Genomic DNA, 20,181 nt, shown 5'->3' on the forward strand with positions numbered 1-20,181 from the left:
ATGCACTCGCGGAGTGCAACCACCCGGCAACGGGTTCCGCCCATAGATTACGATTGTCCACCTGCACCTCATGCTTCGCATCACAGTTATCATCCGCACCCCCAAGTTTCGAGTTCACATCACCATCACCAGCAGCAACAACAACAACAACAGCAGCAGCAGCAGCAACAACAGATAGCGAGGCAGCGGATGTACGACCAGCATCACAGTCGAAGACCATCAAGTTAGTGAAGGAGCTCTGCTCTTGGCAGGAAACTCGATTCTCCGTATAATTAACTCCGCTGGATAATTTCTTAATGGTAACTCGTGGCTCGAAAATGAGAAATTTAATATTTTATGGAAAAATTGAGCATTTCCCGCTTCCGCCAGCATCCTCAGTGCACTATCGAGGCTATCCGCCGGCGCCGGTGCATCGACCACCGTCCCCACCTACTTCGGAAACTACAGAATCTTCTTGTGACAAAGAACGACAGCCAATCTTCCGAAGCAGAAGCCGCTATGCTCCACATCACGGGACCCTGAGGTCGGTCGGCCGGCTGGCTCTGGTGATGCGAAACGGAATAATCTCTACTTTTCAAATCGTTTGACAAGTTATTTGGGCTTGCAACACTGCGTTCTGTCCATGATTCCCAACTGACAGAGTGAAACCCACAGATCGTCGAGGTCCGTACCGTCGTTAGCGGTGGCGACATGGGACGGCGAACCGTGTCCGCTCCACGGGGAATGGATCCGAGCCGGGGGCATGACGCCGGTCCCGTTGAGTCGCTTCGCTTCGACGATGAACCTCCGACCTCCCACGCGAGCGCTCATGGTTCCTCAGACGCCATATCCGATGCCTTTCTTCTCGCAAGCTCCGCAACACCCTTCCTTCGTGCCCATGAGAATGAGGTCAGTATATGAAAACGATTGCGCATATTGTTGGGAGCGGATTCTCCGGAATTTCACTTTCCCATGAATAATAGGTAGCATGAAATGGTGCCCCTAGAGAAACTGGTCACAGAAAAAGTCATCTGCCGAGGCAGTTTTCCGTAGCGCTCCGTCTTCCCTCTGACGGGAGATCCGTCTGAATGTCGGACCGTGGCGTCCCCGGCTCGTCAGACGAGGATTCGGCGATGATCATCCAGCCGAGTACAGCAGCTGGTGCTCAATCGCTTTGTCGTCGCACCGCAGGATGCTGCGAAACTGCTTTCCATCGCTGGGAACCACCTCCGGCATTGTGGCCTGATATCGCGGCTCGATTGTCAATCTGATAATCTTACGGTCACTCTAAGGCTGAGCTCCCGAAATTCCATGGTGGAGGTATGGGGGTTTGGGAGACCGCGGCAGCCTCTCGTTCGGTTGACTCGCAGAGTCCAAGCTCCAGCATGGGAAGGTTTTCAAAGGGGGGAAGTTCTCCGGACCATGGGCTCTTCGGGTTACGCCTTAAGTCGGCGAGCGAGACCGATCTTCCATTGCAATCAGTCGGCTTGTAAGAAGAGCAGCGATATTTCACCGAGGCATCCTTCTGTTTTCGCCCGCCCGAAGTGGCTCGCTTCCCACTGGGTCATCCCAATTGAAAGTTCTCGTTCTGCGTTGTTTCCAAGAAATTCGGAGAATCCGTAGCTCTTCCATGCTCAGTATGGGAACGGCTCTTCTGGTCAGTCGCGTGTTTACGCTGCTGCACTTCGCCGGCTCCCGGCTCCGAGCGAGCAGGCAAATGGATAAGACGCAAGAAAGCGGGCGGTCGGTCAGTCACTGCTTGCTCTGCGTTAACAAGGCACAAGAGCTGCGGTTGTTTCGGCAAAGTGTCTCTTCCGTTCATTGAGGAGAAAGCGCTGCTCTGTCGGAGCAGCCGTATTCTGAAGATGACCTACGACGTTTTTCTGTCTGTTGTTCTGTTCTACCTCGGTCTCGCACTTCAGAACATTGTCTGGTCACAAGATTTTCCTAAGAAAGCCGCTTTGCGGTGGCGAGAGAGCCGCAAGGAGACGAACCCAAGTACGCTGAAACATTCCATGGTCCAGCTTTGTGGTTTGCTTCAATGAACTCCGTTGTCCACGCGTTGCCTGGTGTCAGCGTCTAAGCACGTTGTGCGCTACCACGAGTAGGAATCAGACGGATCAAGAATGAACGCTGCCAAGGTTCGATGTTCCGTTCAATCTTCTCTCAGCAACCCTCAATCTAACTCCCGAGATGTTTTTCGCCGTCGTGATAGGTCGATGATGATTTTCCATTGCGGAATTCTACGTCGAACTCATGATTCAAAAAATTATGAGAAATTCGCCATGGCAATGCCGGCCAGCGAGTTTCGCATGGAATCGCTCGTCTCGGGTGTCAGACGCATTTTTCCAACACCATTGATTTTCTGTGCCGCTTTCAGGTATAACTTGGGAGATTTCCACCGAGGCCCTCCGTTCTTCCCGATGACCAGGGGCCCAATGCCCTTCGAGTACAAGGGTCAACTGTTCGATGACGAACCCGAGCCCGTTTGCCGAGGACAGCTCATAGTTGTTTGGCTCATAGTGATCGTCATCACGACCGGAATCATTCTCGGAATAGTTCTTAGCCTGACCATAGCTTGAATTGCCAAACGACGGAGTAGAGAGACGATGGAAATAGGACGATCATGAAGCGTGAATCGAGTCAGCCAGACTAATGGGCAGACCTACCGCGACGTTCGAAGGAAGGTAAAACGTGCTCCTTCCCGTCGAGTCATTACACGGTGCACGAAATACTGTCGGGACTAGTTGATCGCGTTCAGTGTCATGAACAAGCTCAACAAGTTTAAGAACAATGGAACGAACGACTGCTTCCAAATTGACGTCTTCTGTTGTGCGTCCTCGCAAGCTTGGAATCATTCACAAACGATTCAGGCCGCACGAGCGACTCCAGTCTGCCAAAGTGCGTTCCCAGAGCGACTTCCAGAAGCCGACGATGCTCCTGGATCGATAATAATTAGCGTCTTCCTTGTATTTATTCGATTCCATCCACCTGTAACAATGTTAAATAATAGCGTCACGTAGTATTGCCGTTCGAGCGGAATCTTGATTGCTTCCATGATGAGTCTCGAAAAAATAAACTCAAACCCGATAGGAGTGTTCAATGATGGTCTTTTATTTCAAAGCGGGTTTGTCCGGTGTATCACGGGGTAGCGTCCGATGTATTTCGTTATCCGAGCTCAAAAGTTTTCAACGGATCGATGGAACTCTTGCGTTGCAGGGTTGAACGCAGAATACGAATTCTTGGAGCTCCGGCACCGTTTGGAAGAGTTTCAATGTCGTTGACTCGATTCTTCCCCTTGAAGTCTTCTCTGACGGGTATTGTGCATTTTTTCGTGACGGCGCTTCTCCTTTTCGTCCCGAGTCCGCGGAGTTGTGAGCACCGATGAATCAATCAAGTCAAGTAAGTATCTGTCGATCAATCAAGCAATTGTTGGAACAAAAAAGTGTCGACGGAACACCGATCGTGAGCGTGGCGCGACTCGTCCCACATACACGCCGTGTGGTTTCGGCTATTGTCTGATTATCGTGTTTAAACTATGGGTATCATCTCAGCTCGTACGCTTCGATTTTTGATATTGCGCTGCTCGGACAGGGTTCTCTCTGCGGGTCGGGTCGCCCGCCACGATCAGCGGCATTGTGAGTCGTATGGCGTCGGCGGCCGGAGCAACGACGACGCACGTCAAATCATGTCTAATCGAGATTTTTTTCGGAGCGGCGATATTCATCTTTCCCGCCACTGGAACGAAACGTCGGCGTCGTGCAGTAGCGAATGCGACTTCTAAATGGAGATGTAAGATGGATCAGCTCCGGCATTATTCTTCGGAAGATCGTGAGCGGAATCTCGTCTCGCCGGTCATCCTCGGTACTGTCTGCGGAGAAAAAGACCTGCTTCTCTCGCAGTCAGCCGGAGCGTCGAGAATCGGCTGTAGTGTCTCGGAAAAACTTGAAAGATGCAGGACGACAGACCGACATTCCTCCTGAAGAGGATATAACTCGTTCGGAGTGGGGAATTTAGTCTCTCCGATTCAGCTATCCATTTTTATTCATCCGAAAGAGGGCACGAGTTTGGTTTAATAGCAAAACTTTATTCACAGTTGTGGTTAGCGCACCGTTTCTGTGTTGTAGGAGTTCTCCCGTCACCGCAACCGTAACTGCCCCTTACAATCGTGGGAAGGGGAGAACTCTGCACACGGCCGTTTTCGCTCACATACCGCAGTTGAAGCAAGTGCTTGATGTCGATTTAGTTTTCAGGTTTCGTTGTCGTTTCAGATCGCTCTCAAACCACGTCTCGCGAATTATGTCCTGTACGGCTCAGGCCGTCTCGTCGTCGAGAAAAAAGTTCGAAAATCGTAAATTATTCAGAAATTAGCTGAGGTATGAATGATTGTCGTGTAAGAAGATGAGCTCATGATTCTCTCTTCTCTCAGTCAGTCGCTGATTCGGAGTCGATAGGATAAATAAGTTGGCTTGATTACTTTCGCATTCTAGCATGGAGATCCGCATCATGAATGGAGGTCGATATGAAGTAGATTCGTTTTCGTTCCTGCACAGGCTTCTCCGCCAGCACATAATAATTGTGTCTTCGACAGTTTGATTCCGTACTGAGCCTCTCGACCTCTCCGCGGATCGTTCCCCACCATTTATTCGACGATACCCACGTATTCTATTCAAGCTCGGTCGGCCGTGACTACGTTAATAGAGAATGACGACTGACTTTCGCCGGATTTGTCTACTGCGACCGCCGAGTATTGACCGACGTCGGACGCGTTACATTTTTCGATTTTGAGCTCGTAGCTGCGTCCGTCTTTGGTGACTTTCCTGCGCTCATCGGGCTTGAATTCCTTCCCGTCCTTCGTCCACTTTAGTGCTGTGGGATCCTTCTCCGTCGTCTGCAACAGCGTGTGTCACGTTAGCGAGAACCCCGCACAGGAACTGCGTTGCGGAACATCCTCAGACAAAGAATAATAATCGATCACCGCTCGAAGCTGAAGTTTACTCACGAATCGAATGCTGGCTTCTTGGCCCTCGGCGAAAGTCGCAGATCTGGGATAAATGGAGAAGCGAGGACCCTTGAGGGTCTCTCCGGGAACTAGAACCGTCAATGTGCAGGTCGAGAAGCATTCGCCGGCATCGTTGAAAGCTTCGCAGGTGTACATTCCACTGTCCTCGGGATAGATCTCAGCGATCTCTAATTTGTGGAGGTCTCCATCACTCGATGCCTTGAAGTCCTTGTTCTGCTTCAGCTCCTTCCCGTTCTGTAACCAAACCACTTCGAATTTGGACGATCCGCGAATGGTAGCTTCGAGTGTGACCTTATCGCCGTCCTTCACCACGGCGCTCTTCAGGTGTTTCACGAATCGGGGGGCTTTGGATGCGTCAGCTTTGGCTTCGGACTCGTCCTTGTCCATTGCTGGAAACAGAGAGACAATTTTAAACTATATATATAAGCGAAAAATCCTCTGCCTCTCAGAGCGAGGCCTATACGCACCACTGATGGTGAGTTTGCATTTTGTTTCAGCGGTCCCTTCAGCGTTCGAGGCCTTGCAGATATAGATTCCTTCATCTTCTGGATAGACTTCATCTATGTGGAGGGTGGCTTCGCGGTTCTTGTACTTTAGACTGATGATGTCGGAGGAGTTGATCGGCTCAGAGCCTTTGAACCAACTGACTTTCGGTTCAGGTTCGCCAGAAACAACGCAAGTCAGCGTGAGAGATTCGCCATCTTTGATGGTCAGGTCCCTCAACGGCGTAGTGAACTTTGGTTTCGCAGCTTCCTCCGGGACTGGAAATCGCGATATGTCAGAAAAAATCGTTGACGAATCCATGGTTTTGTCCCAGTGCACGGGAAATAAGTTTGGAAAGAGCTACTCACGCTCGAGTTCTTTGGTCTGATTTCGCGTCCTAGACGGACTCGTCGAATCCGCCGAGCCTGAAGTCGATCCGTAGGGTTTTTGTACTCTGGTCGTCGCGGCATCGCTCGACAGCTTGCTAACCGCGGAGGATAAGGTGCTGTCCGTTGATCTGCGGAGGCATTCTCCCGTTAATCTCGATGGAATTTAAGGATCATGTATCCACCTTTTGCTGCCGGGTCGAGCCTCATGGGAGGTTTGGACCCCTCAACCGTAACCGGTCGCGACCTCACCTGTAGTTCGAACTGCTCCTGTAGTCTGAGCTGCTTCTATAGTCAGAACTACTGCGATAGTTGCTGCTCGACGAATACGAAGATGTGGATTTGTAGTCGCTCCGGTAACGTGAGTCACTGCTCGTTGAGTAGCCCGTATAGTGATCGGTGCTAGCGCTGTACGCTGATTTGAGGCTTCGTTTATCTGTTGAAGACGGCACCCCGTATCGCTTGCGATCTAAGAGGGAATATTGGCGAGGAGCCGGAGTTAGCATCGCGATTATTATACGGCCAATGAGTCATCGGTGTATAATAAGAAGTAATCAGAAGACGAAAATTCCCGAGAGGACTTGTTTTTCAACTGCCTTCTCGAAAACTTTGCCGTGACTAAATTTCATGCGTCGACGTCCTTCAAATTACGGGAGAAGTAATTAATTTCAGAAAAAATCTCGCGTCCGAAGCATCCGGGAGTGGGAGCAATTTTTTTCCATGCGTCCTTGGTTAGCACTTCGGACCCCTATCCCATCGAGAAGCTTGATGCTCACCTTCGATGTGGAGGTGACAGCTCGTTTCAGCGGTTCCGAGAGCGTTGGTGGCTTTGCATGTGTACTTTCCGGCGTCCTCCAGCGAACAAGATGCGATCTCACAGGTCACCACCCCGTCCGAATGGCTCATCTTCACGTCGTACTTCGACAGTTCACGGCCGTCCTTGAACCACTTCACGTCGCACAGGGGCTTCTCGTCGAGACAGGCCAACAGCTTGACGCCGAGATGCAACTGTATGACACGGTTCCGGAGATGGAAAGTGAAATTCGGTGCACAGTCTTTCTTTCCGTCATAGGGATCGTAGCGCAGAGGTTCCCTTCGCTTCCTGATCGGTTCCTCGATTTTGAATTGCGGCAGCTGTTGGGGCATGGGGTGCACGTTGAGGAACACCGGTTCCTCTCGGTAGCCGTAGTGGTTTTCGGCCCTGATTATGTACTCGCCCCGGTCGTCCAGACGACACCGGTTGATGATGAACGTGTAATCCTCTCCCATGTAGCGCTTCATGTACTTGACGCTCTGTCTCAGCTCTCCCGAGTCGCGATACCACGTGAGCGTCGCCGGGGACGGAGCGATTACCCGGCAGTGGAACTTCGCGGCTTGGCCTTCGTACGCCATCGTAGAATGCGGTTTGATGATGAAGCGGGGTGCGAGCTCCCGCTTATCGATGATGAAGTCCTCCATCCGGTAGGCCTTGTCCTGCAGCTTTCGGAGCGAGCTGTAGTTGGCAGCGTGACCGAACGGCAGAATGGCGCTGTCCCAGTATTTCCTGTAGCGGTCACGCATTCTGTCGCGGAAAGGCACGAATTTATTACTGCTGATGGTTTTGTCCGAAGTTTTAGCCTGTCCCTTGAGCCACGCGTGCTCCAGACACTCGTGAGCGGTCATCCGCTTGTCCTTGTCCCTGACGAGCAAGCGTTTGATGAAGTCCTTGCCCTCGTCCGAGATGGCCGAGAACGCGTCCTGATCGAACTGCCAATCGCAGTTCTTCACGTTACGGAGCGTTTCCACGTCGTTGTTCCCGGCGAACGGAGACAGGCCCGATAGCAGAACGTAGGACAGAACACCACAAGCCCACATGTCGGTGTAGAATCCTACGGGTTCCCTATCGACGATTTCGGGCGCGGCGAACTCGGCGGTACCCGTGGATATCTTAACGATCTCGTCGGGGTTTACCCGAGTCGCTAGGCCGAAGTCGATGATCTTGATCTCGTTGCCGGTCTTCTTTGTGCACATGATGTTCTCGGGTTTGAGATCGAGGTGGAGAATGTTCCGCTCGTGCATGTGTTTCACGCCCTCGCAGATCTGCCGCATGTAGTTGATGACCTCGGGCTCGGTCATGCGATGGTCGTCGCATGCGATCCGTTCGAAAAGCTCCCCGCCGGCCATGAACTCGTAAATGAGCACCATTTCGTCGTCGTCCTCGAAAGCGTCGTGCAACCGGATGAGTTTGTTGTGGTGAAGCAGTTGGTTCATGATGTCGATCTCCTTCTTGATGACCGCCTTCTCGTACTGGTTCGCGACCGGTATGAACTTGGCCGCGTAGATGTTACCAGTCTTGCGTTCGCGACATCTGTGGACGACTCCGAAGGCGCCGGTGCCCAGCTCCTCGAGGATGTCGTAGAAGTCGTACACACTAGAAGTCTTGATATCTACTGGCTCGGGAATGCTTGTCATATTTTGTACAAATTTATCATAATCGCTGACTGGTCCCTCGGATTGGCCACGCTTCTTCTTTCCGCTCTCGTCGACCTCGACCTGCTTCTTGGGGCGCTTCTGCTTCGTGGCGCGCGTCGTGATGGGCGAGCTCGTGTCCGACGGCTCGCTCCTGCCGTAGATGTTCTCGGCGCACACTCGGAACTGATACTGCGTGCCGGGGTTGAGACCGGTGATCTTATGCGTGAGGAAACGCGTGTTGGCCACACGCACCCAGTGCGACATTCCGGCCTCACATTTCTCGATGACGTAGTTCGTTATGTGGCTTCCACCGTCCCACAGGGGCGGCAGCCAGCTCAGGATGCAGGAAGTCTCGTCGAACGACTCGACCCCGGGATGGCGGGGCGGATCGGGGCGATCGGATATCTGGACGATGATGACCGCCGAATCGACGCCGAGCTCGTTCTCGGCCACAATTCGGTAGGGTCCGTTGTCCAGCTGAGACGCGTCCTTGATGGTGAGGATCGCGTGACGTTCCTGAACCTGGAGCTCGAAGTGAGCTCCCTTCTCGATTTCGACGTCGTCCTTCGACCACGTGATCTTCGGCCGTGGGAAACCGGTGAAGGGAATCTTGATCTGAACGTTCTCACCCTTGTCGAAGCACGCGAGGTCGCGGAAGCGCGGAGGTACATTTAGGTGCGGAGGGGATTTGATGAGCAACTCCGCGCGGCTCGTTCGAGCTCCGGCGACGTTGACGGCGCGACAGCAGTACTCGTCGGCGTCTTCGCCGAAAATGTCGTTGATGGCGAGCATGTACATGTCCCCGTCTCTGAGCATGCTGTACTTGGCGCCCTGATGGAGTTCCCGGGTACCCTTGTACCATTGGATCTCCGGCACCGGGTGACCGCTCACCTTGCACATGAACTGAACGTTTTTACGCTCGACGCCCATGACCTGTTTGAGTGGAATGATGAACTCCGGCGGCGTCGGTTGGTTAGGATCCTTGATCTTGACCTGTTGCGAGTTCTGCGAGGGCGGCGAGATTCCGGCCTCGTTGACGGCGAATACGCGGAACTCGTACTGACGGTCTTCGACCAGACTGCCGATGTTGAACTGCGTCGGCAGGCAGAGGTAGTTCTGGTTGATGCGTTGCCACAGGTTCGAGCCGACCTCGCGTTTCTCGACGTAGTAACCGAGGATTCTAGCTCCTCCGTCGTTCTCGGGCTTGGTCCATGAGAGATTGACGAAGTCTCCGCCGACCTCGGTGATGACAGGAATTCCCGGAGGACCCGGCGGGTCGAACGGCAGCTTCGCTATGATCGGGTTCGCACCCTCGAGAGGAATCGACATTCCGTTCTCGTTGACCGCCATTACGCGGAAACTGTACTCGCCGTTCTCCTGCAGTCCCTGGCAAGTGAACTGGGTGTCTTTGCAGCAGCTCGTCGCTACGACCCATTGATCGTGGGAGGTTTCCTTGCGCTCGACGACGTAATGGGTGACCCTGCATCCGCCGTCGAATTTGGGCGGATGCCAGGACAGATGACACGTGTGTTGCGTGATCTCCGACGGCTCCAAGGGACCGATCGGCGGCCCGGGCAGTCCGGTGACCCATACGTTGAACGAGCCGGTGTCCATTCCGGAGTCGTTACGCACCTGGATCTGGTACTTGCCCTCCTTGTCTTTCTTGATATCCTTCAGGAACACGATCGCGTAGTCATCGAACACGGTGACCTTGAAGTCGCTGGTGTCCTTGACTTCGAGACCGTCCTTGAAGAGCGTGACCTCGAACGGCGACGTGCCCGAGAAGTAGATCTTGATCTTGCCGTTGTCGTGCTCCGGGAAGAACACGTCGTTCGGACATCTCTCGATCCTCGGAGGCGCGGCGATCCTCACCGTGCACCGCGTGCGTGTGCTTCCCATGGCGTTGCTCGCCTCGCAACAGTACTCGCCTTCGTCGCCATCCTCGACCTCTTCGAACACGAGCTGGAATACGCCTTGACCTTTATCGACGCATTTGATGCGAGCCGAGGAGGTGACGTCTCGACCGTTCTTCAGCCAGCGCGCCTTCGGCAGAGGTTTTCCGATGGCCTCGCATTCGAGCACGGCTCCTTTCCGGATGGTGACGTTTTTGTCGTAGAGTTTACGCACGAACTCCGGCAGGGTTCCGTCTTCGACGTCTGTCGCTTTGACGGGACTGGTGCACGCGCTTGGGTCCGAGCGGCCGGCTGCGTTGACGGCGATGATTCGGTATTCGTATTCGATGCCCTCCTTGACGCGGGAGTCACAGAACGTGAGGTCCGTCGCCGGGTACTCGGTGACCGTGTACCAGAACGACGAGGTGACGTCTTTGCGTTCGATAATGTATCCGGTGATGCGTGACCCGCCGTCCGAACGAGGCTTCTCCCAGGCGAGGTCGATGTAGGCCCGACCCACCTTCGTGACCTGCGGGTTCTGAGGAGGCGAGGGAACGGTGAACTTGGGGCAGAGCTTGAAAGATTCGGTCGGTGGCGATGGCAGCGAGAAACCGGCCGCGTTCTTGGCCTTGACGCGGAACTCGTAAGTTCGACCTTCGATGAGACCGTGTACGGTGAGACGGCAGTCCTTAACCAGAGCCTCGTTGGCGATTCTCCATCTGCCCTCGGTGGGCTCTTTGTACTCGACCTGGTAGCCCTGGATCTTCGAGCCACCGTCCGACGTCGGCTTCGACCAGCTGAGCTGGACGCTGCTGCTGTCGTGGTCGACAATGTCCGGCTTTCCGGGCGGCGACGGAGGGTCGAAGGGGAACTTGGCAGTGATCGGGTTGGCGGTCTGGATGTACGGACCTACACCGTATTGATTTTCGGCCATCGCGCGGAAGTGGTATTGACTGCGGACGAGGGAAAAAATTAATTATGAGGAGCGTCGCCACAATAGACCATCGCTACGGGAATAGTTGAGTTTAGGGGAGAGGGGGGCAAGGGGGAATTTTCCCCTTTAACCGCTGGAATAGTGCAAAATTCCAGTCGAAATTCTTCGCCTTGCTAGAAACTCACTGGTTGGGTTCCAATCCCATGACGTCGTAATGGCAACCGCGGATGAACGCATTGCATTTTATCCAGATCTTCGTGGCGACATCCATCCTCTCGACGATGTAGTTCGTGATCGGAGATCCACCATCGTCGAGGGGCGGTCTCCAGGAAAGTGAGCACGTCTCGGGAGTGATGTCCGAAGGCTCGAAAGGTGCTTGGGGCGGGCCCGGCTTGTCGACGACTAGGACCTTGCACGCCTGGCTGTCTGAGCCCTGATCGTTCTTGAGCGTGAGCCCGTACTTTCCGGAGTCGTCTCGCTTGGCCTTCTTGTTGAGGTATACGACGAAGTTGGCGTTGATTTCGGTGTGGATTCTCTCGTCGTCCTTGGGGAGCTTCACGGTTCCATTCTGTCGGGGAATTCGAAACGGGATGAAAATCACGGAGATAGAGTAGGGGGAGAAATGGGTCCCGGGAGTCCCGAGGGGAAAGGGAAAACTAATAATGGAGGTGAATCTGGGTCAATGAAGGTCATTAAGGAAAGGTACTCACGACGCTCCATTCGGCTTCCGGTATCGGTATGCCGACGTAAGGAACCCTGATCGTGAACGGATCTCCCGCCATGACAACGATATCGCGCATCGAGAAACCAGAATCGATCTTCGGTCTGCACGGAGGCGGTCGGGCGTAAATGGGCTCCGAATTCTCCGAATACGGACCCTGGCCAGCGGCGTTGACAGCCGCGACCCGGAACTCGTATTGCTGATCCTGAACGAGACCGTCAGCGCGGAGAGTGAGTTCGGGATGGGGATAGCTGTTGACTTTGAGCCATTTGCTCTCGCCCTTCTTACGTCTCTCGAGCATGTAACCGATAATCGGGGAACCTCCATCGCTTCGGGGCTTGGTCCAATTGAGGGTGATCGAGTCGTTCGAGGAATCGATACCACGAGGAATTCCAGGAGCTCCGGGAACGTCGAAACCGTACTTCGCCAGAATCGGCTCGTCCAATTCTGTCGGGTCGGACGTTCCGTATTTGTTCTCGGCCATCACCCGGAATTCGTACTTCTTGCCCACGGTCAGACCGCGGACCCGGTAGTTCGTCTCGACAACGTATCCCGCAACGCGAGACCACGACTTGGTTCCGTGCTCCCTCTTTTCCAGGACGTAGTTCGTCACCGGAGAACCTCCGTCCTCCAACGGTGGAGACCAACGCAGCGTGAGCGCATCGCCGTCCACGTCTTCCCCGCGGAATTTCTGCGGCGGTCCGGGCCGATCGAGAACAGTGACTTTGCAGTAGGCGGTGTCGAAGCCGTGTTTGTTCTTGAGCTGCAGTTTGTACTGACCACCGTCCTCGCGTTTAGCGTTGGTGACCGTAAACTCGGCGAACGTGTCTTCGGTCCTAGCCTTGATGCGGATGTCTTTTTCGACGGCGATCTCGTTGTCGTTCCTTGACCACGTGGCTTCCGGTCTCGGGAAGCCGGTGAACTTCGCATTGAGCGTGAAGTTCTGACCGGCCCGGATCGTGACATCCTTGAGGGCTCCGGCCTCGAAACGAGGTTGATCCGGCTGCTCTTCGATGCGGATGATGTCCGTGGGCTGAGAAGGCGGAGAATCTCCGATATCGTTGGTGGCAATGACTCGGAATTCGTACTCGTCGCCCTCGTTGAGGTTCGGCACCGTGTAGGTGAGGTCCGGACACGGGACAGCGTTCGCCCTCGTCCAGTCCTTGTCGCCCTTCTTGCGTTTTTCGATGATGTACCCTTTGATCTTCGAGCCGCCGTCCTCTCGAGGTTTGTTCCACGACAGCTTGCACGAGTCCTTGGTGACTTTGTCGACACGAGGCTTGTCCGGAGCGCTCGGCGGGTCTGCAGAGAAATCGTTATTTATTATTATTATTATCTTCTCGATTATCGTCTCAATAATTTCAAGTTATTCTGATTTTGTCAAATTAAGGCTTGTTATCACTGAACTCGAACAGTGGAGCGAGGCATAGAATCCGCACAGCGGAATCGAAGCAAAAGCAACTCACACTTCGGATCTCTGGCGAGGAACGGCTCGCAAGGCTTGCTCGGTTTTCCCGGTCCTCCTTCGTTGACAGCGATCACCCGGAACTCGTACGTTTTACCCTCGATCAGATTCGGTACGTCGAATTTGGTATCGGGAACAGGAACGAGATTGACCTTCGTCCAGTCCGGGAAGCCTTTCTCCCTCTTCTCGATGATATAGCCTTCGACAGGACGGCCACCGTCGTTGAGGGGCGGTGTCCACTTGAGACCGCAGTGATTTCTTCCAAAATCGGTGATCTGCGGCTGTCCGGGAGCGTCGGGAACATCGAAGGGATTCTTCGCCGTGACCGGTTTGCCTTCGAGAGGCTCGGACACTCCGAAGTTGTTTTCAGCGCGAACGCGGAACTTGTAGTTTTTGCCCTCGGTAAGTCCCTTGACCTTGAACTCGAGTTGATGGCCGGGACAGAAGCCTGGCACAGAGGTCCAGAAGTCGCTGTTGGCGTCGCATTTTTCGATTTTGTACCCGATAATCTCGGAACCTCCATCGTCGAGCGGCTTGCGCCATTTCAAGGTGATCTCGTTGGCGCGTACGTTCGGATACTCCATCGGTCCTTGAGGGGGCCCGGGTTTGTCGTAGACGAGCACGTCGATGACAGCGCTGTCCTCCCCGTGAGCGTTCTTTGCCGTGACCGTGTACTTGTTGGTGTCCGATCTCTTGGTCTCCGGGATATCGAACTTGACGATTTCATCCTTGAACGAATGCACGATACGATTCGTCGGTGCGATATCGGCCCCTCCGCATTGCCAGGAAACGGTGGGCGTCGGCGATCCGGTGAGCGGGAACGAGATCCTCAGCGGCTCTCCAGCCTTGAGACGGATCGTCTTGTCGTAGAGACCGTCCAAGTGGAGCTTGGGCTTCTCTTTGAGCGGTTTGGCAGTGATGGGTTTGCTCGGGAGAGACGGCTCACTGGGTCCTGCGGCATTTCTTGCCACCACGCGGTACTCGTATTGATGACCGTCGATGACGGTGTCGTCGGTGTAATCGAGTCTGCCCACAGGGTCCCGGTTGAGGCGGATCCATCTACCGGCCTTCGTGAGATCTTTGCGTTCGATGTCGTACCCCTTGATCGGGGATCCTCCGTCGCTGGCGGGCGGCGACCACTTGATCTTGATGAAGTCACGATCGGCGTCCACGACTTCGGGTTGCCCGGGACGTCCGGGAACGCCGAACGCCGATTTTGCAATGATGGGCTTATCGGTGGTGAGCGGCTCCGACAGACCCTGTTCGTTTTCGGCACGAACTCGGAACTCGTACTCATGCCCCTCGATGAGCTTGGGTACGATGCACGTCGTGCTATGAGGCGCCACGTACTGAACTGCCGGCATCCATTGGCCACCACCACTCTTGTCGCGTTTCTCCACCACGTACCCACTGAAAACGGTGTTAAAAAGAACGTTTTCAGCTCGGGAACTGAGTTGGAAGTAGAGAACGTCAGAATAATAATTGAAGGCTGTCCTCACGTGATGTCGCTTCCCCCGTTGTCCTTGGGAGGTCTCCACGAAAGCGTGCATCTGTCCTTGCCGATTTCTTCGACTGACAGTGGTCCTTCAGGCGGTCCGGGTGGTGCGAGAACGACGAGTTTGAGAACACCGGAGTCCTCACCGAATTCGTTCTTGAGGTGGAGCTTGTACTCTCCAGCATCGTCACGTTTGACGTCAACGATGTTGACAATCGTATGATCATCGTAATCGGATCTGCTGCCTCGCATATCGGTCGACAGCGGTTTTCCGTTCACAGTCCACGTGATCGAGGGTGTCGGAGCCCCTTCGAACTTGATGTCCAGGTGCAGTTTGTCTCCCTCCTTCAATTTCATCTCCTTCATGGGAGAGAGGATCTTCGGCGGGACTGAAAATCGGAGCGATCAATACGCGACAATTCGGAATCGCAGTGATGATTCGACCAGAACAACACAGGGTACCTGCGGGGTGAGGGGAGCGGGAATTTTCTTGGACTCACGTTTTCTCGGCCTGCATGTGACCATCTGGCTCGGATCGGAGGGTTCGGACTCCCCTCCTTGGTTCACAGCGATGATCCTGAATTCGTAATCCTGACCTTCGCGAAGATCCGGCACCGTGGCTTTTAGGGTGTTGCCTGGAACCTCGGTTCCCTTGCTCCAGAAAGGATTACCGCGTTCCCTCTTCTGAACGATGTATTTCTGAATTGGGCTTCCTCCGTCGTCTTTCGGCGCGGTCCATTCGAGGTCCACGTGATCTTTGTCGTAATCCACGACATCCGGACGGCCGGGTTGGCTGGGAGCTTCGAACTGATCTCTGGCGACGATCGGTCGGGTGGTTTCCAGATACTCGGACTGACCCATTTCATTGACGGCAGCTACACGGAACTGGTAGGATTTCTTGTGAACGAGTTTGGGAACTCTGAAGTTCAAGTTCGGTGTCTGACCAGCTTCAACCCACGTCCCTCTGGTGGTGTCCATTTTCTCCACGACATAGTGGCTGATCGGGCAGCCACCGTCGTCTTTCGGGACTTGCCATGAGATTTCGGCGCTGTCCCTCGTGACGGTTCCGACGTTGAGAGGTCCCTCGGGCGGACCCGGGCGATCTGGAATAGTGTTGCCGAGCTCATGACACGGGACCGCCGGATAAGTTTATTCAGATTACGGAAGTAAGTCTGATCGAGAGGATTGGGATCCTCGATGGCCATGGCGATTTTGTCTTACCCATCACGGTGACCTGGGCAGTTCCGGATGCGGTTCCGTATTCATTCTTCAACTCCAAAGTGTACCTTCCACTGTCATCCCGCACAGACACAGGAATGTCGAGCGTGCAGAGCGTAGAGCTCGTCGCGCAATCGACCCTGGCAGTGACCGGCTGACCATTGATGGTCCACGTCGCTTTCGGAGTGGGTTCACCCTTGATGGGAATCGTGAAATTGATCGGACGACCGGCCTTGATCTTCAAATCCTTCAGGGCAGACATGTCCAGAGACGGAGCAACTGGAAAAATCGCGGTGTAAGCTTAGTATAACGCGAGAGACCGAGACCCGAACAGCTCCCCCGAATTTCGTGGGCGGGAATTAATCCGTCCTGGATTTCCACAGCGGAAATAGTTCCTTCCCGGAATTCTAGCGCTTGAACTCACGGCGTCTAGGCTTGCACATGACCATGTCGGAAGGATCCGACGGTTCTCCAGGTCCGGCCTTGTTGACGGCAATGATCCTGAACTCGTATTCCTGACCCTCTGTGAGCCCCGGGACGGTTCCTTTGAGTTCGGTTCCGGGAACGCGGGCACCTTCCTCCCAAACCAATTGACCCTTGGGCCTCTTCTCGATGATATATTCCTTGATCGGTGCTCCGTTGTCGCGCGGCGCACGCCATTCCAGGTCGACATGATCCTTGTCCCAGTCTTTGACTTCGGGCGGCGCAGGTTTACCGGGAGTGTCTGCGAAAATCATCGAATGGGTGATTTGATCCCGGACATGCACGGACGTGTGAGTGCCCATTCGGCCTCTTGCTCCTCTCGGCATCGTTCGAGCCGGACTCACCGTAGGGATTCTTAGCCAAGACAGGCTCTTTGATTGTGCAATAAGGCGAATCCCCTTCGTGATTGACCGCCTTCACTCGGAAAAGATAGCTGTGACCTTCGAGGAGTCGATCAACCTTGCAGGCGAGTCCCGGAGTTTCGGCGACCATGGTCCAGTTTCCTGAATCGATGTCTTTCTTTTCCACGACGTAGTGTAGGATGTTGCATCCGCCGTCGTCTTTCGGTTTCCTCCAACTGAGCTCGCAGCCATCGCGGGTTACGTTGCTCGCAGCGAGACCCTCCGGAGCCGTGGGAACGTCGACAACCGTGAACTTCACGGTACGTCTATCAGTGCCGTTAACATTGGACGCCACCTGGACAGTTTCGAAGCGGAAAAACGCGGAATTTAGCTCGACCTGACCGTCAGCCCCGAAAAGAGACCTTCACCAGAACAACGCGGTGCGATCTTGTCGTTTCTGAGATTCCTATTCTTACCAATTGTAACTCTCCGCTGTCTTCCCTCTTCGCTCCTTGAAGGGAAATCTTCGCTCTGTGTGGTGAGTGGACGGTGACGAAACGCGGCGAGTCCTCCAGAGAGTTCCCGCCCAAATCGAACTTGGTTGTGGGGACCGGCTCTCCAGCCACGGGAACTTCGAGTTCCCAATTCTTCCCAGCCTTGATCTTGATGTCCGACATCGGGCCGATTTTGGGAGCGACTGTGGAACAAAAAAGTATTCTTGTCAAGGGATGGACAACTCGTTCAATGGAACCCTCCTCAACCTCAATAGGAAGCATGTCCTCAAGGTTCGGATCGCCTGTACCATCATCATGATCGACTCACGGTTCTTCGGTCGAGCAAGATGTTTGCCAGTCGAGTCCGAAGGTTCCCCGCGGCCGCCCTTGTTCACGGGCACAACTCGGAACTCGTACTCCTGACCCTCGATGAGATCCTTCACGGTTCCCTGGCACTCGGGACCCGTTTCTCCACATGGAGTCCAGTCGGGACTGTACTTATCCTTCTTTTCGATGATATAGCCGGTAATGGGTGAGCCACCGTCGCTCTCGGGCGCGGTCCATTTGAGCTGAACGAAATCTTTGTCGAAATCGGCGATCTCGGGAGTTCCAGGCTTCCCGGGAGTGTCTGGTAGGGAACGGGAACGGAATAGTCAGCATGAGAAAAGCTTGAAAAGAAACTCTATCACAATAATAATCGCGCTTTTGGAGCTCGGGAAAGATCGAGCGCGTACCGAATGGATTTTTGGCGAGGATTGGTTTGTCGGCTTCAAGGGGATCGGATTCGCCTTGTCTGTTGACAGCCTTGACGCGGAATTTGTACGAGTGGCCGGGAGTGAGATTGTCCACTCCGAGCTCACACTCGCTGCCTCTCGTGGTGCCTGCGGGAGTCCAGAGACCTGTAGCCATGTCCATCTTTTCAACGACGTAGTGATCGATCGGAACGCCACCATCGTCCGAGGGTGGTTTCCACTTGAGCGAACAGCCCTCGGCGTGTACGTCCTCGATTTTGAGAGGTCCGTTCGGCGGTCCCGGCCGGTCGAGAACGATGACCTCGACCTCGGCCTCGTCTTCGCCCCATGGATTAACGGCTTTGAGCTTGTACATTCCGCTCTCGGCGCGAGTCGCTCCGCGGCAGTTGAGCTTCGTGTTGTAGGGCTCATCTCTGATCTTCGTGCGCTCGGTGTTCGTGACCTTGGCACCCTTGAGTGTCCAGGTGGTCTCTGGAGCGGGCTCGCCTTCGACCTTGATGTCGTAGAAGAAGTTCTGCCCGGCTCTGATCCTGACCTTCTCCAAGTTGGTGCGATCGATCTTCGGGGGCACTGAAAAGGAACAGCGTCGGGAAAAAAAAACGCGGAACGGATACGCGTCGGTCTTCGTGATCACGTGATCGGAAAAATATCGCGGCGAATCCCCCCCTTCTGCCTGAAATTTGGTCTTACGTTTGCGCGGTTTGGTGATTATCTGTCCGCTCGTGTTCGAAGGCTCGGATTGTCCGGCCTTGTTCACGGCACGAACACGGAACTCGTACGGCTTGTTGGCTTCGAGACCCTTGACGGACGCCTTCTGTTCGTCGCCGGGTACCTCCAGACACGGTTCCCAATCGCCGAACTTGTCCTTCTTTTCGATAATGTATTTCTCGATGGGGGCACCGCCGTCGTCCGAGGGCTTCTTCCATTCGAGGTCGACGTGGTCCTTGTCCCAATCCGTCGCTTTGAGATCCTCAGGTTTACCCGGAGGATCGAACGGATTCTTCGCGATGATGGCCTTGTCGGCTTCGAGCGGTTCGGACTCGCCCTCCTTGTTGACAGCTTTCACCCGGAACTTGTATTCGTGACCCGGACTCAGACCAGCGACCTCCATCGTGGGTTCCTTGGTTTTCCCGACAGGTACCCACAGTCCTGTTTCGGTGTCCATCTTCTCGACGACGTAGCCGTCAAGGGGCATTCCTCCAGTATCTTTGGGGGGTTTCCAAGCGAGTTTGCATCCCTCCTTGTGAACCTCGCTGATTTCGAGAGGTCCTTCCGGAGCCCCTGGCTTGTCCAAAATCGTGACGCTGACGCTAGCTCTGTCTTCTCCGCTCGAATTCGTGGCGACAATCGTGTACCGACCCGCGTCCTCGCGAGTCGCTCGGCGGATACCGAACTTTGTGTTGTACGGGACGTTTTCGATGGATCGATGCTTCGTGTCGCTAATCTCCTTGTCGTTCAGCAGCCACTGAACGTCGGGCGCGGGCTCCCCGGTGATATCGACGTCGAAGCGGATCGGTTCGCCCACCTTGATCTTGAGCTCGTTGAGGTTCTTGCGATCGATGCGAGGAGCCACTGCAACGATCGAAAACGACTTTGTGGTTGGATCTCTGTCCATGAGGGATTTCAGAAGAAAACAAATATTCTGACTCTAAATCAGTCCAATGCCCGGTTTGGGTTTTCTGACAAACTTACGGAATCGCGGTTTGGCGATGACCGGCCTAGACGCCATCGAGGGCTCTCCGGGACCAGCAGCATTAACGGCAACCACCCTGAACTCATACTCCTTCCCTTCATCCAAGAAGGCGGCGGTGCCTTGACAGACTGGACCACTAGTTTCACCGGCCTTGTCCCACTTGCTTGAACCCTTCTCCTTCTTTTCAATGATGTAGTGGGAGATCGGTGCTCCGCCGTCCTGTCGAAAAAAAATATAGAACGATCGAAAGGCGAATCGACAGGAATTCTCCGACTTCCGGAGGGCTCCCGATGACGAGAATGGGACGCCTGAGATTCAAATCGAGAAGACGAGATCGCCATTCTCGGATCTTTGTTCCGAAATATCTACCG

The 20,181-nt window shown here is 54.4% G+C and overlaps 2 protein-coding genes across 2 annotated transcripts in view; one reads left to right on the plus strand and one right to left on the minus strand.

Annotated features, from left to right (window-relative positions):
- LOC108864736 (uncharacterized) lies at positions 1–2,561 on the plus strand. The gene is made up of 5 exons (XM_029112518.1): positions 1–112; positions 179–223; positions 370–523; positions 655–888; positions 2,360–2,561. The coding sequence occupies exons 1-5, from the start codon at positions 1–3 to the stop codon at positions 2,559–2,561; spliced, it is 747 nt and encodes a 248-aa protein (XP_028968351.1).
- Positions 2,562–4,648: 2,087 nt separating this feature from the next.
- Positions 4,649–20,181, minus strand: part of bt (projectin protein bent) — a 40,710-nt gene continuing 25,177 nt past the window's right edge. The window contains exons 25-43 of the mRNA XM_029112514.1: positions 19,810–20,029; positions 18,808–19,689; positions 18,100–18,687; positions 17,694–17,993; positions 17,348–17,568; positions 16,875–17,226; positions 16,472–16,771; positions 16,051–16,326; positions 15,330–15,932; positions 14,834–15,218; positions 13,336–14,744; positions 11,859–13,171; positions 11,334–11,716; positions 6,648–11,167; positions 6,124–6,340; positions 5,854–6,002; positions 5,470–5,763; positions 4,982–5,391; positions 4,649–4,870 (exon numbers count right to left, since the gene is read on the minus strand). Of these exons, the coding sequence (XP_028968347.1) occupies positions 4,649–4,870; positions 4,982–5,391; positions 5,470–5,763; positions 5,854–6,002; positions 6,124–6,340; positions 6,648–11,167; positions 11,334–11,716; positions 11,859–13,171; positions 13,336–14,744; positions 14,834–15,218; positions 15,330–15,932; positions 16,051–16,326; positions 16,472–16,771; positions 16,875–17,226; positions 17,348–17,568; positions 17,694–17,993; positions 18,100–18,687; positions 18,808–19,689; positions 19,810–20,029 (13,044 nt within the window). The remainder of the gene's footprint in view (positions 4,871–4,981; positions 5,392–5,469; positions 5,764–5,853; positions 6,003–6,123; positions 6,341–6,647; positions 11,168–11,333; positions 11,717–11,858; positions 13,172–13,335; positions 14,745–14,833; positions 15,219–15,329; positions 15,933–16,050; positions 16,327–16,471; positions 16,772–16,874; positions 17,227–17,347; positions 17,569–17,693; positions 17,994–18,099; positions 18,688–18,807; positions 19,690–19,809; positions 20,030–20,181) is intronic.

This window comes from Galendromus occidentalis, unplaced genomic scaffold (genome assembly GCF_000255335.2).
Source record: "Galendromus occidentalis unplaced genomic scaffold, Mocc_1.1 scf7180000077512, whole genome shotgun sequence".
Classification (NCBI taxonomy): domain Eukaryota; kingdom Metazoa; phylum Arthropoda; class Arachnida; order Mesostigmata; family Phytoseiidae; genus Galendromus; species Galendromus occidentalis.